The 15,421-nt window shown below is 38.4% G+C and overlaps 2 protein-coding genes across 6 annotated transcripts in view; one reads left to right on the plus strand and one right to left on the minus strand.

Moving 5' to 3' along the window:
- Positions 1 to 3: 3 nt before the first annotated feature.
- LOC135164879 (non-homologous end-joining factor 1-like) overlaps positions 4 to 15,421 on the minus strand; it is a 52,352-nt gene continuing 36,934 nt past the window's right edge. For 2 of the 4 annotated variants that reach the window (XM_064125672.1, XM_064125647.1), the window contains 2 exons: positions 661 to 853; positions 4 to 543 (listed from right to left, as the gene is read on the minus strand). The gene's annotated coding sequence lies outside the window, so the exon portion shown is untranslated. Of the gene's footprint in view, positions 548 to 660; positions 854 to 15,421 lie in introns of all 4 variants that reach the window. The other 2 variants (XM_064125665.1, XM_064125656.1) reach the window with 2 other exon arrangements.
- On the plus strand, positions 7,942 to 15,232 carry LOC135164784 (serine/threonine-protein kinase 11-interacting protein). 2 transcript variants are annotated; one of them, XM_064125458.1, is made up of 9 exons: positions 7,942 to 8,399; positions 9,048 to 11,027; positions 11,364 to 11,570; positions 12,054 to 12,122; positions 12,673 to 12,808; positions 13,106 to 13,230; positions 13,321 to 13,494; positions 13,566 to 14,368; positions 14,486 to 15,232. In XM_064125458.1, exons 2-9 carry the CDS (start codon positions 9,062 to 9,064, stop codon positions 14,684 to 14,686), a joined length of 3,681 nt encoding a protein of 1,226 aa, XP_063981528.1. In that variant the 5' UTR covers positions 7,942 to 8,399; positions 9,048 to 9,061; the 3' UTR covers positions 14,687 to 15,232. The 2 variants fall into 2 exon arrangements, with proteins under 2 accessions (XP_063981528.1, XP_063981535.1); XM_064125465.1 differs by lacking the exon at positions 12,054 to 12,122 and having other exon boundaries at positions 7,944 to 8,399.

Here is a 15,421-nt window from a genome sequence, read left to right on the forward strand (position 1 = left end):
GTATTTTCATTGAAATAAACACATAAATTTATTGACTTCGAAAAAATATTGTAGAAATTACGGGAAATCACGTAGAAACGCAATAGAATCCGTTATGGTTCGTCTTCAATACGAAAATGAAGAGATTAGAGCGAATAAATAAACCATAAAACATATCATCGACCTCGAGTTGTTGACATTTGTGGCCCTCACCTTATCTGCTGAACACCCTCAACGATATTTTTCCAGTTTATTTAATTCTAAGGTTGCATACATTGCCATAAAACAGCGTGACCCCGGAAGACCTGACCATCTTATAAAAACGAGGGTCCAGATGTCCCATCGGACTCTTGGTTTTATTTGTTACGCTGGTCTTCCACAATATTTTTTATGATATCACCTGTTCAAAACAAGTAGTTATCAAGGTCCTACGACGTTTCCCTTGGAAAATTTCATTATCACTTGTCTTGGAAACTACTGGGGCAAGACAGATCCTGTTCATTTTTATTTTTAATGGCATATCGCCGTCTTCTCAAAGTCATGTTCTGCAAGTTTCAATTTCCACTATCTCGAGCATGAAAAATTGTTCTCATTACTATCTTATCAATGATTTTTCTTACGAAGAATTGCACTAGCTACGTTGACCTTAGAAATCGTAACGGATCAAGACTTCAGACTCACCGATATTCCTCTCTCCAACCGAGTGATAAGAAAAACCTTGAAGGCGATCCGTTCAATGACCTTGGACCACATTTCCGGTGTGCATCGGCCATTTTGTTCATTCCCCACAGTTCAACAAAAAGAAAATAGCCGAGAGAATGTTGCCGACGAATCCTGAAATTCTGATTGCGCAGGTCAAGCCGTTCGGTCTTGTCTAGACAACAAAAAAAAAACTTGTTAGAAGTTGGCGTATAAACTTGAAATAAAGCGATAAATTTCTTTTTCTTTGCATTATGTGCAGAGATAAACTATTCGCATCAGAATTGGAATGACTGTGAACCAGAATTTTATTCCTCGGAGTGAGAGAATTGGCGCCTGGAATCCCAAAGAATTACCAAGGATAACTGTGACGTCCAAAGTCAAAACAGTTTTCCTTATTTTATTGATAAAAATGTCACCCTCTGATTCAAGCGATATTTATTGTTCTCAACATTCTGTTTTCGCAAAGAATTTTGTTTTTTTTGTTCTAATGATGTCATGAGTGAATCGTCTCATCAATATTTTTTTGTCGAACTTAATGATTGGTTCATGCTAATGAAGATTTTTTCTTCTTCAGAAACAATGTAATATTCAGCCCGCCAAACTTTCGGGGGTCACTCACTCCTGTACAGGAGTGACATCAGAAGTAAAGATGAAATCGATTTCGCGTTGTTAGGCTGGATTTGGAGTTGTTCAAATTATTTCAAACTACCACTAATGCGATGCTGTCTAATTCAACTCTGTTGTTGATTGATGACCGACTGATTTATTGCCCGGTTGATTGATTGATCGAGGCGATTCTGTTCGACGTCTACATGATTTCGAATTAATTTCAAAAATGACATCATGTGATCACGATGAAATTAAATTTAACAAACGAGTATCTTTTACAATATCGTACCGGCCAGTTTTGATAAGAAATCAATACTTAAAGGACCTATTAGTAGAAGAATCAAACCGATAGTTTGTTAAGTTAGAAATTAGGAAGTTGTCCTTCGCCTCGCCTCATCATGACCACTCAGTCATCATTATTAACCGGCAGTGAAATCCACAAACAATGAAGATCCGTGATGCAGTAAAAAATAAAAACATTCATTCTATGGAATCACACTTTGCACCTTGTCCCCCCAGTGATGATTATGCGGTCATAAAAAATCCAAGTAGTTATGTCACACGATTCACCCAGGTTCCCATCGTAACGCACCGCACAATAGTTGGATTGCATCTTTTATTTTTCCTATTTTTTACATCTCCGTTTATTCGGGGTCTCTCAAATTGCCCGACACGGACATCGCGTATGCGATGCCTCCCACACAGGGTGGCTAGATTGGTCCCAAGGTCAGCCCAATCTATCTCCCAACCGATCATATCGATGATCGTCAGGGAGATCGGCCTAATCCTCAAACGAGCTTTTCATGATAACTATACTATAACTGCCTACTAGAAGCCCTGACTATTTTATATATTACCTTTTATTTTATATATATTTTATATATTTTTATATTACAATTACATCTACATCGCAACCCTGGCGGGGAGTGTCATATCACTCTATTAAAAAAATCAGTGCAGTTCAGGCTTTTATAAGGATGACTTGTCAGTGACAGCTCTAGATTGTTCTGATAATAAAATTTAAGGAGAATTGATATCCTTTCAATTTTCCGAAGGAAACAATTCATTATCTAGCTGATGACTCACGGAGAAGACACCATAAATAGCACGAGACACTAGAATGCTGTTGCATAAGTTTGCATTCAAACAAATAAATGAAGATTTTCAATCGAATCAATTGCGGAATCTTATTCACCTCTTCATCGACGTAAATAGACATTTGATGATGCGGATTCCATTACCAATGAGATAATACGATGAGACAATGACGATTTATTGATATAAACGACTATTTCAGTAGCCAAGACATCGATTAACATGGATTAAATTTCATTTCTTTGCTAATCATTAATTATTTCGAGAACAGAAGATTGCAAAAGAAAATATACGACATTTTCTATAAAAAATTAAAGGAAAAAAATGAATTGACATTTCTTTGTCGAACCCCTCATCACCGATATAACTGGGCATTGTATCAGATGTGGAAAACTGATTTGATGAATTTGACATTTGAATATACAATTTTATGTTCTCTTATGTAGCTACATTCATAAAAATGTTGTTCACTAATAGTGGTAATTTTTGCGATGATGGAGTCGACGATGTCAACGATCTCACGCGTAAAGATCTTCGCGCATTAATTAGTTGATTCAAGATAAGTCTTAATGACTTGGGAAGTGTTTTTCGAATGAACTTTTTTATCTCTTCCCTTGTCCTTTCTCATGATAGACTTCTGTGGCTTCAGTGAACTCAAAGGAATAAAAGAAGCATCAACTAACAGAATTTTCGTTAAAAATTGTGTACTAATTTAATGAATGTTTCCAGCGAAATGCCCAGACATATTTTGTAAAATTGGTTCGTAGCTGTTACTTCATGGGAAACAATTTTATTTTATATTTCGACTTCCCTTTGATATGAAGAATAATGAAAATCATTTTGAAACGTCAGATGAATTGACAGTCCAAACAGAATTTAAAATCATTCTTAACGTCAGCAGCACTCCCAACGGAACAATGAATCTCTATTCATCATCCGCGGGGCCATAAATTCCTCTGGGGCCATTCCCGAGTGTTTTTTACAACCCCGAGTTTATTATTAAGTGCCGACCGGACTATTCCGGATGAGTCGGGGAAATCCCAGAACCTCATGTCAGGGCAATTCGACTCACCTCTACGTGATCAAATCTCCCGACTGTGTATTCTTGGATAGAGAAGAATATCAAATGAAACCTCAACTTAATTAATTTTAATGATTTTAATGAGTTGAGATTAACTTAGTGTGGTATAGAACAATTTTTAAAGCCAGGTACTAGGACTCGGCAAAAATTGTATTCTACATGAATTTTCAATAGATTATTGCAAAAAACGACGCACAGAAAATCCCAGAAATTTTTCTATTCAACTGAGTTATTTTCTATATAATTTCTTCGATTAAAAATTATCAAGCCTTTTGTTTGATCGTTTTAACAAGAAGACAAGAAAGGAAAAATTCTGCCCAAAATGTTTTCACAGAATAAGTTGTAAACAAAAATTACATACTATTGACGTATTATTTAACAGAAATTCGATGAAATCATCTAGGGAATTCACTAGATTTTCTCTTCAATTTTTTTCTATTTGAACTTAAGGATAAATCTGAAATAGCTTCTGCATTACGATATCACCTCTCTCTTCCGGAACCGAAGATTATCGAACAGTTCTCCATATGTAATGGACATCTCCAATACCCCCAGGAATGTCGAGTTGCGTGCGCATTTTTACATTCAGGTTTTCACCAAACACCGTAAACAAGGTAATCATTCATTCGATGTTATATTGGAGGAGTGCTATTAGCGTGATATAACTGCTGTGTCTATTTTAAATTCACTGGAACGTGGAAATGCATCATGTCTATTGACATGATTCCGTCCACGGGGTCGACGACTCGCCAACAATGAGGCGACAATTTCCCTTTCCTGGTTATTCTGCGCAGATCATGACAATCAGAGTCAATTAACACAAATGCTTTCAGACATTTATGCGACTGTAAATCGTATTTCGACCTCGAAAGGTCGTTTTCGATATTCTCAGCTAATCAACAACTGGCAGTTGGTTCGGAAACCGGTAGTGGCGGGTCGTAGTCCACTGGAGCTATCCTTCACACTCGGCCTATTATTTTTGTTGATAAACCATGCGAATAAATTCACTGACCTTTTGAAGAAAAAATTGTTTTTGTAGTATTTCTGTTTTATTCGGGTCAACAGCTCCATAATTGAATTATCTAGCATGGCATAATGGTTTAGCATAATTTTTGGAGCTACTGGCGCCGGCGTAGGAGTGGCCAGACTAATAAATATTCACTTTTTATTCGATATTTTCAGGTATTCACGCGTTTTTTGGGAAGGAAGCCTGATTGGGGTTGAGCATATTTCTGTTTTTTGTTCTTTAATATTTAGTGGGTGGGTTGATGCAGCACATTTATCAATTACGGACCCACAAATGCTAAGAGGGTTGAATAGATGATTCAATTGAAGAACATCGTGAAAATCGAATGCCCAACTTTTCCGCACTTTTTAGACATCTTTCAGGATCTAAAGAAATGTGGGAAGAAAAGGAAAATCGATCTGCATTACAAACATTAATTAAAATGTATAGATGCACGTTCGTTTGGAATTCAGGCAAATTGTCCTTTTCTTCAGGTGTTGTCTACAGAAAGAGGGCAAAATGCAGGCTTTGTTTCCTTATAGAAAATTCCCAACACCAACTGTTGTATAGAAATAATATGCAACATTGTGGCATTGGGACTTGATAACTAAAGAGTTTTCTAGAAAACTACCTTGATATGTGTGTTTTACGTTTTTTTCAACTTTATTTGTCAAATTTTTCATTTAAAAACCTTGTAAAAGACACTAGGGAATTTGTGTAGAAAATATATCCGTAGAAATGGGCTAAAAATGACAGAACATTGAATAGAACTCCAACATCATCTTGTCGCGAATGTGTGGGCTCTTTGTTCAATTTTTTTCGCTCGAGCGTTATTCCTCGAAAAGCGATGCGTTTTAAAGTGAAATTACGTTATCCCTAATCCTGTTTTGCCACTTCAGTGCTGCATTAATCCCCCAAAAATTTAAATATCCTTATAACTGATCATCTCCAGCGCATCAATAAATTCCCGAGAAACCGAAATACATCAGTCTCCCCGGGAATTTCGCTGAATATTTAAAGACTTTTATTAGGAACACGGTGTCGCGTCTGCCTGGAATGTGTGGAACGCGATAAAACTATTGACGTCAGTAGGACCCACCGGGCCCCACGCTATTATAATCTCTCAGAAGATCCCCGAATTGGCGCCATTGTGGTAACTGGAGATGTTGACGCCTCCGGACACGAATTCCACCTGAACCCGTCTACTCGTTTAATTTGAAATATGTCTCGAATCCCGACGAAGGACGATAGAATGTTACATCACGTGCGGAAAAACAAAGTTTTCGTATCTCGTGAATAATTACCGAATTGAGAGAGATGTTACGTTTGTGATGAACGATATTATCGGGGAGATTATTCGTACGACCTTGGGATAACCGATGAGGGACATCAATTCATCAGGATGTGGGTGGCTGTCGACGTTTTGAATTTCAGAGACTCAAATTTTACCGTAAAAGCCCTGTTCTGCCTTTGATTGCCGATAAATCATGATAGAATGCTTCGATTGACATCTACTCACACGCAAAACTTCCAGGAAAATTAAGTTTTTTTGAAAAAAATTTTTTTGCAAAAATCCAATGAGGTCAGTGGCTGTGACAGTTGGCCTAGGTCTGACGAAAGAAGTAAAAACTTTCACTCGGGCCAATAAGCCGTGCATTGAATAAATCTCCAGGTGGAATTGGCAACCAAGCTTGCATCGAAGGGATTACGTCAGGTGCGCGATAATCATGAGTGTAGCCATGTGTGATTACATGGGCCTGACGATTGCAAGACCCTTGAATACGTCTAGATGATGGTGAATTATAATTGTCGGCCTTAAGGGTCGCAAATTCAAAGGCAAGGCGTAAAAGGTTTCCAGAGTTAAACAATCCTTAGGACAGTTTCGTCGGTAGCTAAAATTAGAAATCACATTCCAATCATTATGATAAGTTATTGATCTCAACGAGATCGTTGACAATTCATGCCAATGTCAATTCTCCCATATCAATCTATGTTAATACCACTTTAGTATCCGCCAAAATTATTATATTTTTTTCCGTTATCGTGAAACCCGCGCTGACAATTTTAATCCCGCCTAAATGAATAATAATTGATTGAAAGTGTCTAGAGTACTGGCGCCAACCTATCCGGATAGTCTAAACCTCTAACCGGACAGTTACAGCGAAATGTATCGTCATTTAGAAAATACGTAAATATTGATTAAAAATTGATGCTAAAACCAATTTTATCACCGATTCTCGAAACGTAATGATGATGATAACGATCTGTTATAAAATTTGAATTTTATGATTGTTCCAAGTGTTTGTAAGGGAACGATGTTTATGGAGATTCTGTCTTCTAGGTATCCCATGGGAATTTCAATTCCCTATAATGAATAGGGATGTAAATAATTTTTTAATTATTCAATTAAATAAGATCATATCATTCCATTGAAAGCTCATAATTTGTTAGGCTGCCTCGAACATTGGAAAAACCCGAGAGCTACGGAATTTTTGTCATGTCAACTAAATTAATAAAACGTACGTGAGATTTCCTCGTCAAATAAAGATACCAATGAAATTGTTGCAATTTAATCCACTCACCCCGACGATTTAAATTAACTCAAACCGGATTACCAGACCCGCCGAATGAATTGCCAGTACCGACGGAAAATCCCCATGACACTAATGGAATTTGACGGTACATCACTAAAATCATTAGAATATTTGTTAGACGCCAGACGTCTGGCGACGTATCCGCCAGGCCAAGTGCCGTCGTGAATACTGTTTCATAGAAAAAATCTGGAATGTCATAAAAATCCCGGCGTGAGAACATAAAAATGGAAAGAATCAAACTCGTTCGATTAATCAATTGAGGAAATTCCAAAAAGCGTTGCCCACATACCTCTGGGGAATGCTGAGATGTTTAACGTTTCAGTGACTGCGGTATTATTTATACGAAGGCTGTATGATAATCATACGGTCGGATGAAAGTTGAAAAAATACTCGAGATGCAAATCGCAGAATTTCTGATGGGATGAATGCACCGGAGAAATTGTAAAATGTGTCAATCTTGATGGACATTCTTTAGTGATTGTAGACTTTGCGAAATGGACTTGATGTACTTTTGAGACAGTGGCACCCGCAGACATCATCCCCTTCCGAAAAAGGAAAAAATCGATTTTAGAACATTCCCGCACCCCTAGAAAAATCGGAAATCGTCTCACGAATCCAATGGCGACCTCTGTGTGTCACAGATGGAACACATGGTACACAGACGCCGCGCACAGCGTCTCGAAGTACTACTGACTCACTACTGGCTCACGCTACTGTTAGTAATTACCCCGGCGGTGGAAGTCGCCACCGTCGATTCTGGCAGTAAATAGCGAAACATTTTAAGCTGAACTGATAGACACAGCTACCAACTCAGTTCATGCGATCGTATTAGTTCATTTTGCGAAAAGCACTCACCCGTCCGTTACCTACATACGAATTCGATAATCAAATATTTGATAATCGTCTAGCGAGCACATCAAGTGTAATATTCATGAGTAAAAGTGAATGGAAAATAGGCCAACGCCGCCGCTGCGGTGGCGCTAGTCTCGGATGAAACCGGAAGTGGCTTGATCATATGGGCGTACGTCGTCAACCAAAATATAAACACAACCAATACTGTTCCAAATCTACACACACAAAGATCAGCTCTCAGTTGCAGTTGATTCAGCAGAAGTGGAACACACGAATGATATTGAAAATCATCAAAATTTCGTGTAATAAACCGAGTGCCAATTGACTAAAGGGAAGTGAAGAAATATACAATGCTAGTGTGAACAAGGCATCCCATGAAGAATTATTACTCCGTTATATAATGGGAGGATCAATTTGTCAATATTCCAATATTGTGTCAGAAAATATTTTTACATTGTCAGCATATATTGGTGACCTACGCGTAAGTATCTTTCATCGTCCAATTCTTTTGTCTATTCATCTCATTATCACATGACACATCCAAGAAGAGCTCTATAGACAGGCTCTGTTGACTTTATTCGGGGAAAATGTGCTCGCATCGAGAATATGGTTATTAAGAAATCATGTTTCATGATCAAATAGTCTAGGCATGTCAGAAAAATATTTGTGGGAATTCCTAGCCTCTACAGACCAGAATTTTGTGAATGTGTTGGAGAGTGAATGGTTTTAAAGACCTAATTACTATTTTCATATAGTTATGCTTATAGACATATTTTATAGACATCTACGAAAATTGATGAATATTGAGAATTGCTGAACATTTATCATCTATCTTCATGTCTACAGAATATCCCTATGAATAAGTTCTGTTTCACATGAGATAGTACCTTTTCTGAATGCAGATATTTGCAAAAATTGGGTCGAGTTTGGATATGGTGACGTTACAATACAAACATTTTTAATTCTCCGTAACTCATCAATTTTTAATTCTTCAACGAGATTTATAAAACCTGTTTTATAAATCCCTGTTGTTTTTTCCTCGTTTTGGGTTCATCAATCTCGATTCAATGATTCAAAATCGAGGAAACAAACCACTGAATTGAGAAAAACCATGGAATTTTTATTGCAGACATAATTGCCATAATGTCAGTTACAAAAATAGGCATGCCAAGCATGCAAGAGATCCTGGAGCTAGCTGGTCTCCTCCGACAGAACGGAGACCAGGTTCTCAGTGGCTCTAGCAAACTCTCACTCTCGACAAAACTCCTCCACAATTTAAACGACGCTTTTTCTCTGATCGTGGATGATTCGAAGGACTTAGAGAGTTCCTTCCAGGTCTGTAACAGCTCTGAAATAGAAGTCTTCAGGGATTTAAAGTTCCTCCACGACTTCGTCCAGAAAACCATCTCCCTGAAAGTCTCCCAGACACCCAACGACCCAAGAACAACGATAGATATTACAAAATTCCGGCATTTGAAGTACTTGGAGTTCCAAAAGGTCTGCATAGACCTGGTGACGGGTATCCAGGGGGTGCGAGGCCAATTGGAGTCGATCTCCTGCACAGGGGGAGGTGGAGTGGGCTCGATAGGCCGTCTCCTGACAGCCTGCGGAGGTGACGCAGGTGTTGGGTTTGTTTGGGCCTCACTGAACCGCCTGTCCCTTCCTTATAACGGTCTCGGACGACTCGACAAGTCCCTGGAACTGGCCCCCTGGCTACAGACCCTCGACTTAAGCCACAATTTCATATCAACAGCGGTGGAAATTGATTGTGTACCCAGTCTCAAACACGTGAACTTCGGTTATAATAAATTGGAGATGGTCCCCAGTTTCAATCGGGGAACGTATCGAACCCTTCAGACCCTCGTCCTCAAGAACAACTACATAGATTCATTGAATGGCCTCCAGGGGCTCGACTGCTTGGCTGAACTGGACCTGTCCTTCAACTGTCTCGTTAATCACTCGGTCCTCTGGCCTCTGAAGACGATGACGGCTTTGCTGTGGGTGACATTGGAGGGTAATCCTCTGTCTTATCATATTCACCACAGGACTTTAACGATCAAGCACCTCAACTCATCATTGGCTGAGAGCAAGTTCGTTCTCGATCATTCACCCCTGTCGAAATCTGAGAAGCTTCTGGTATCTGAGAATAGACTCTTCAGGATGACGTCCGTGCCGTCTCCTTGTAAGGAAGATTTATCGAACTCTTTCTGCTGCTCAGTTAACTCTGATTCAAATACCTCTGAGAACCTCACCTCCCAAATGACAGATTCCTTGAACAGCATGGAAAGGTCATTCGTGAAGAGGAGAAGGCAGAATGTCATGGAGGCTGTGATCGATGATGATGAGAAGGTCGAGGAGAGGATGAGTGAGAGTGTCAGGGAGAGTTCGTACCTGGAGTCATCGATGGATCATCTAGAGACGAAGAAGAAGATGCTTGCGTTGAGGGAGAAGTTCGGGGGGGAGAGGTGGTTGAGCAGTGATGCGGGCAGTTTTGTCCAGGATATCATGGGAATCGAGAGGAGAATTGTGGCTTCGACACCTCTTATTGACAGTCCGGTTTCTGTTGCAACTGAAGATTCAGGTGCTGAGGATCATCGGATTATTGAGGACATTGAAGAAAATCTTGGGGAAGGGGTCCAGGAAAATGAAGAGCAAAGTGAGAAAGTTGGAGAGAGAATCGAGCCGGAGAAGATCGGGCTGTCTTATGACCCTGAGGAGGAGAAGGGAGAACTCTTTTTGGTTCAGAAGAAAAGGGAGAATGAGGAATTGGAAGAGTTGTTCCTGGTTATCACTCCTGAGGACGTCAAGGAGAGGGATTCTATTACTGGAACGATCAAGTATAGATGGTCTACGGAAACAGTTTTGTCTTGTGTCATGGGACGGGGAGAGACTCCCACTATTGATTTCATCTTTGATACTACTAGGAGAGATCGACAAAATAGAACTTATCTTGTCGAGGCTGAGGACGCTGGGAAAATTGTGAAAACTGTTTGCGAATTCATTAAGGCAAGACCTATTTTACTGAAGGTTTTCAAGTGCATGAAGTGCTCGACACACTTCTCACAGGATCCAGATTATTTCCTCGGGGTCTCGGCTGTCTCTGTAGCGAGTGAGTAAAAGTTCAAGGAAATTATATTGTCTGGGGTAATTCTGGGAATTTATGGGGAAGAGAATTTGTCACAGTGTATCACATTCACATCACAGTTTGACGGTAAACGCCGAACTTCGAGTCATTTTCAAAAAATGTCAGAAGAAATTTGCGGCATTTCTATGTCAACCGACTAGGTATCAATATATTTACGGAATAAATAGTATAAGCTGATGACAAAAGTCTAAAAATTGCTAAAACAATTCCACTTGTCATATTAAATTTGATTTTATTTTTTACGGTTTTCCCCTTAAACTTAATTTTCATCGACTTCCGCATTTATTCTTTTTACGTAAGGTATGAAGGCTCCCACGTGTCCGTCCTGCAAAAGTACCCTGGTAATTCAAACCGACGAACTATTGACATCAGACGGGGAGAATGTAAAGGATCTAGACGAGATTAAATCAGAAAATCAAAAATCTATTCGTGACAGATCTGAAGTGCGAGACACTGATGAGAGTCAATCAACTAATCTGAAACACTCTACGTCACACTCAAGTATCGGTGAGTATCAGATAAAATAATTGCATGAAGCGATTTTTCTAGCAGAATGACGATAAAAATAACATTACTGCATTGATTGCAGCTGCTCTCGATTTTTATTAGTTGCACCAATGATATGCGCAACACATAGAATTTTAATTTATCACTAATAGTTCGGTTTATGACCTTTATTAATTTTTGTCAATCAATAAAATAGTTATTTCACGGTTTTAATCAATTTATCAATCTATTTACGTCCGAGAAAATTATATATAAAAACGAAAGAAAATTTTATTTATTTTCTTCATGAAATATTTATTGAAAATCCACCGAAATAATTTTAAAAACCACTAATGGAATGGGAATGGAATTTTCTAGCGTAACTTCTCGATTTTCCATTAATTTGTTAACTGTGTTGTTTTTTTTGTATTGTTCAATTTATTCATAGCATTTGTTCGATTTATTGAATTGGGAATTATATAACATACTAATCCCCCGGTGCAGGTGGAACAGAGGGTGCTATGTCCACTTCTATGGTGTACTCCGACTCTCAAGCCCAAGCCCAAGTCAGCTGTAAGCTTTCAGTCACAAGTATTTTCACTGTTACAGCACTGTTCATACTCAAAATTTTCAATTATCCACTAATTATGTTCATTAAAACAAGATCTGGAAATCACTAGCGCTCTGCATTTCACATGCGGAAATATATCACTGAAAAATCTGGTGAATTCGTTGGAAAATTCTATCGAATTTCGATCAGTTTTTAGTTTGTCCTGTCGCAAAATTCCAAAGCTAAACCGGATGTTTCTTTTCAATATCCAATACTTCACGAGAACCACTTGCATAGACAATTAAATTTGGTAAATGTTTTTTTTTAAGTAGTTTGAAAAAAGTAAAAAAAAAATATTTTCAATGAGAACGTTTTTCTACAAAAAATGTGCTTCTAATATGCCGAATTTTTCAATAAGAACTCAATAGAATGTTCTAAGAGCTCCTTTAATTCACTGGGTTTTTATTTTAAATTATCATATCACCTACATCACGATGAAACAATCAGCATCAGTATTTCCATGATCGTTGAGTATTTATGATTTTTATTGATTTTATTTTTGATTGGTTTTAGGCTCAGCGACGAGCCTTGAGGAGTCGCGGGAGTCGACCCCTTCTACAAGCACTGTCACGAAGAAGTACGAGAGTGATATTGAGGTTCTGAGTAATCCAAGTCAAAGTAGCATTGAGGTGCTGGATGATGGCTCGAGGTAAATAAAAATAAATTTTAAAGGTCTATTACTTTCTGTAGAGCAAACCGTTTTTCAAGATGAAATATTTTGCGAATATCTCGAGATGAAAATTGTTGAGATTAAAGGGGCATAAAACTTTTTTATGGAGGAGGTCGTAAGTTCGGAAAATCTTTTTATAACATCTTTGAACCTCGTGGTTTAAGAGATATTGACAAAATATTCTGCACAATATTGCGGAAGATGAGATAAAGTCAATTAAATTTATGGACATCGATTCTACCGAGGATTCTACACTTACTTCATTTTACGACTCAGGTCAACATCGACACCGAGTAGGAAAAGATCCTCAGAAGAGCGGCGAATAGCAGTTGCTCCTACTTTATTAACAATTCCAGACACCACTCCTGTTATGGCGGGTCTAACTGAAAGTAGTTCATCAGGTTCGATCGAAATAATACAATCACTTTCATCAATAGATCATTAATCACTGCTCATTACGATTGTCGTAACATTGATCCATAATTTCTCAGGTTCTTTGACTGACAGTATCTGCACTGCGTACGAGAACAAGAATCTCCAGGGCTCCACTGTCTCTGGGCAGTCTCATAATAATAGAAGTGTGTCTGAGAGTGACAGTACATTAGTTGGGAGTGACAGCGAACATATTAACACAACTGTGTCTAATTTAACGTCAATGCTTGGAGGTAATTATTTGACAGAAATAATTTCAGGTCTTTTAAAATGATTTAAATTTCTGAAATTCCTTCTTAATAAGGTCTCCTACAGAGTATGAAAATAGGAACGAACAGAGGCTCTCCCCTGAAATTAGATGATGGTCCAGAATTCTCCTCGACGAGTAATATTCAGTACTCCTATACAGACTTCAAGAGTCTCGACCACAGAATCAAATTGCACCTAATCCTCAATGTCTTCGAGCAGGAGAATGAGGAGCTCATATTGCTCCTGAGGTCTGATATATTGATCAGGACGCAGATGCGTCCCTTCCCAGGATGCATGGTCCTCACCACCTCGAAGATATACATTCTGAGAATAACAGGACCAGAGGGCGAAGATCCCCAGCGTTGGCTACAGAAGGAGATCAGTTGGACAATGGACAGATTGAGGACATTTTCTCCACTGCCTTTCAAGCAAGGATTGGTTGTTGAACTACAGCAGCCTAATAAAATCGGAGAAGAGCCCTCTAGTCTTACTCTCCTGTGCATCCTTCAGGACTTTCAGCGGACCTCGAATCTGCTTCTCTATTTGACGGAATTATCACTGCCCCCTAGCTGTGAACTAGAGTTTCTGGTACCTGAACAGTGCACTGGGGCCATTCACAGTCTCATGACTTTATCGAAGTATAAAAGGGCTGGGGATGCCGTCAGGATACTTGCGCTCTTCTCGTCAGCTGCTTTGCAACTGGAGAAACAAAAGGTCAAGCCCATCAACATTGGAGGACTAGTGGTCACAACATCATCGATCATTCTGACAGGGGATAACGTTCACTGGTTACTGCCTGATTCGGTGGAGACTCCAGTCAAACTCGCTGAGCAGGGCATTAGTAATTTGATCGAAGTGGTGAGTTGACCGAGGATTTGAAGATATTCATTTCTAGTTTTACGCAGAGGAATTTTCTTTAATTTGGATTTTATTTTGGTACTTTAAGAATATCTAAGTAATTTGGGGATTTTCCAGATTTTCATTGAGGATACATTGGCCCTGAGTTTTCTCGACGAAGTGGCCGGTGTCGAGGAGTTGTGGACCTTGAAATTTGTCTCCGCAGGTGCCGCAGAGGCCGTGATCAACGCAATTCAACCTCCCTGGGAGGAGCTCTTTTCAGTTCCTCTTCAAATAACAACAAATTCAACGGAGACTGACGTTGATGAAAAACCCTAGGAAATTTTTTTTGAGTTCATCTATGGCATAATTTATTCAGAATAATATTTTTATCGGTAATTCAAATGTCAGTGCCTAACTGACATGATTTGAGTGTTTTTTTACAGCAAATATCTTGATTTTTTTTACTTGTGTGTTTCAACAATCAACTTTTGGTTAGATTATTAGTTACAATTGTGCGTGAAGAGCAAATATGACGCATTTGTATCTGTGATATGTATATTAGTCATTGCAATGATTATTATAGATTGTATATAAAAGATGAATACAATTGTTTGCAATATTATGACAGGAGTTACCATTAGTTTATACTATAAGGGTTTGGTTTTTTATTTTTCGGATGATTCTATCGATGAATTATTCTCATTGACAGCATGAGTTTATGGAAAATGTAGGACGAGTAATTCTCATAGAATTCCTGAATAGAACAAATCACATGGATAATCCATTGAAATAAATGCAAGTTTCTAAATTTACAACAAAAATATTGTAAAAATTATTAGAACTTTTTAAAATTTATTCTGCAATAAATTACTGGGAATTCGCTATGCAAGTGTTCATTTCGGCCAGTCAAAATATCACCAGAGCTCATTTGTCGAATAGAAAATTTTTAAAATTATGCACACTATCACGAATACCTCTAGAACAATAACCAAGAACTAGAATAATTATAATCAATTGTAATGGAGAAAAACGTGACTAGAACGATTCGATCTTATCACTACTTGAGATAGC

The sequence above is a fragment of the Diachasmimorpha longicaudata genome, chromosome 1, assembly GCF_034640455.1.
Source record: "Diachasmimorpha longicaudata isolate KC_UGA_2023 chromosome 1, iyDiaLong2, whole genome shotgun sequence".
NCBI lineage: Eukaryota > Metazoa > Arthropoda > Insecta > Hymenoptera > Braconidae > Diachasmimorpha > Diachasmimorpha longicaudata.

Excerpts from the sequence above, each read along its gene's own strand:
- LOC135164784 (XM_064125458.1), top strand. The coding sequence starts at position 9,062 with ATGTCAGTTACAAAAATAGGCATGCCAAGCATGCAAGAGATCCTGGAG. Across the intron at positions 13,231-13,320 it reads AACTGAAAGTAGTTCATCAG|GTTCTTTGACTGACAGTATC; the intron begins GTTCGATCGAAA and ends ATAATTTCTCAG. Across the intron at positions 13,495-13,565 it reads TTTAACGTCAATGCTTGGAG|GTCTCCTACAGAGTATGAAA; the intron begins GTAATTATTTGA and ends CTTCTTAATAAG.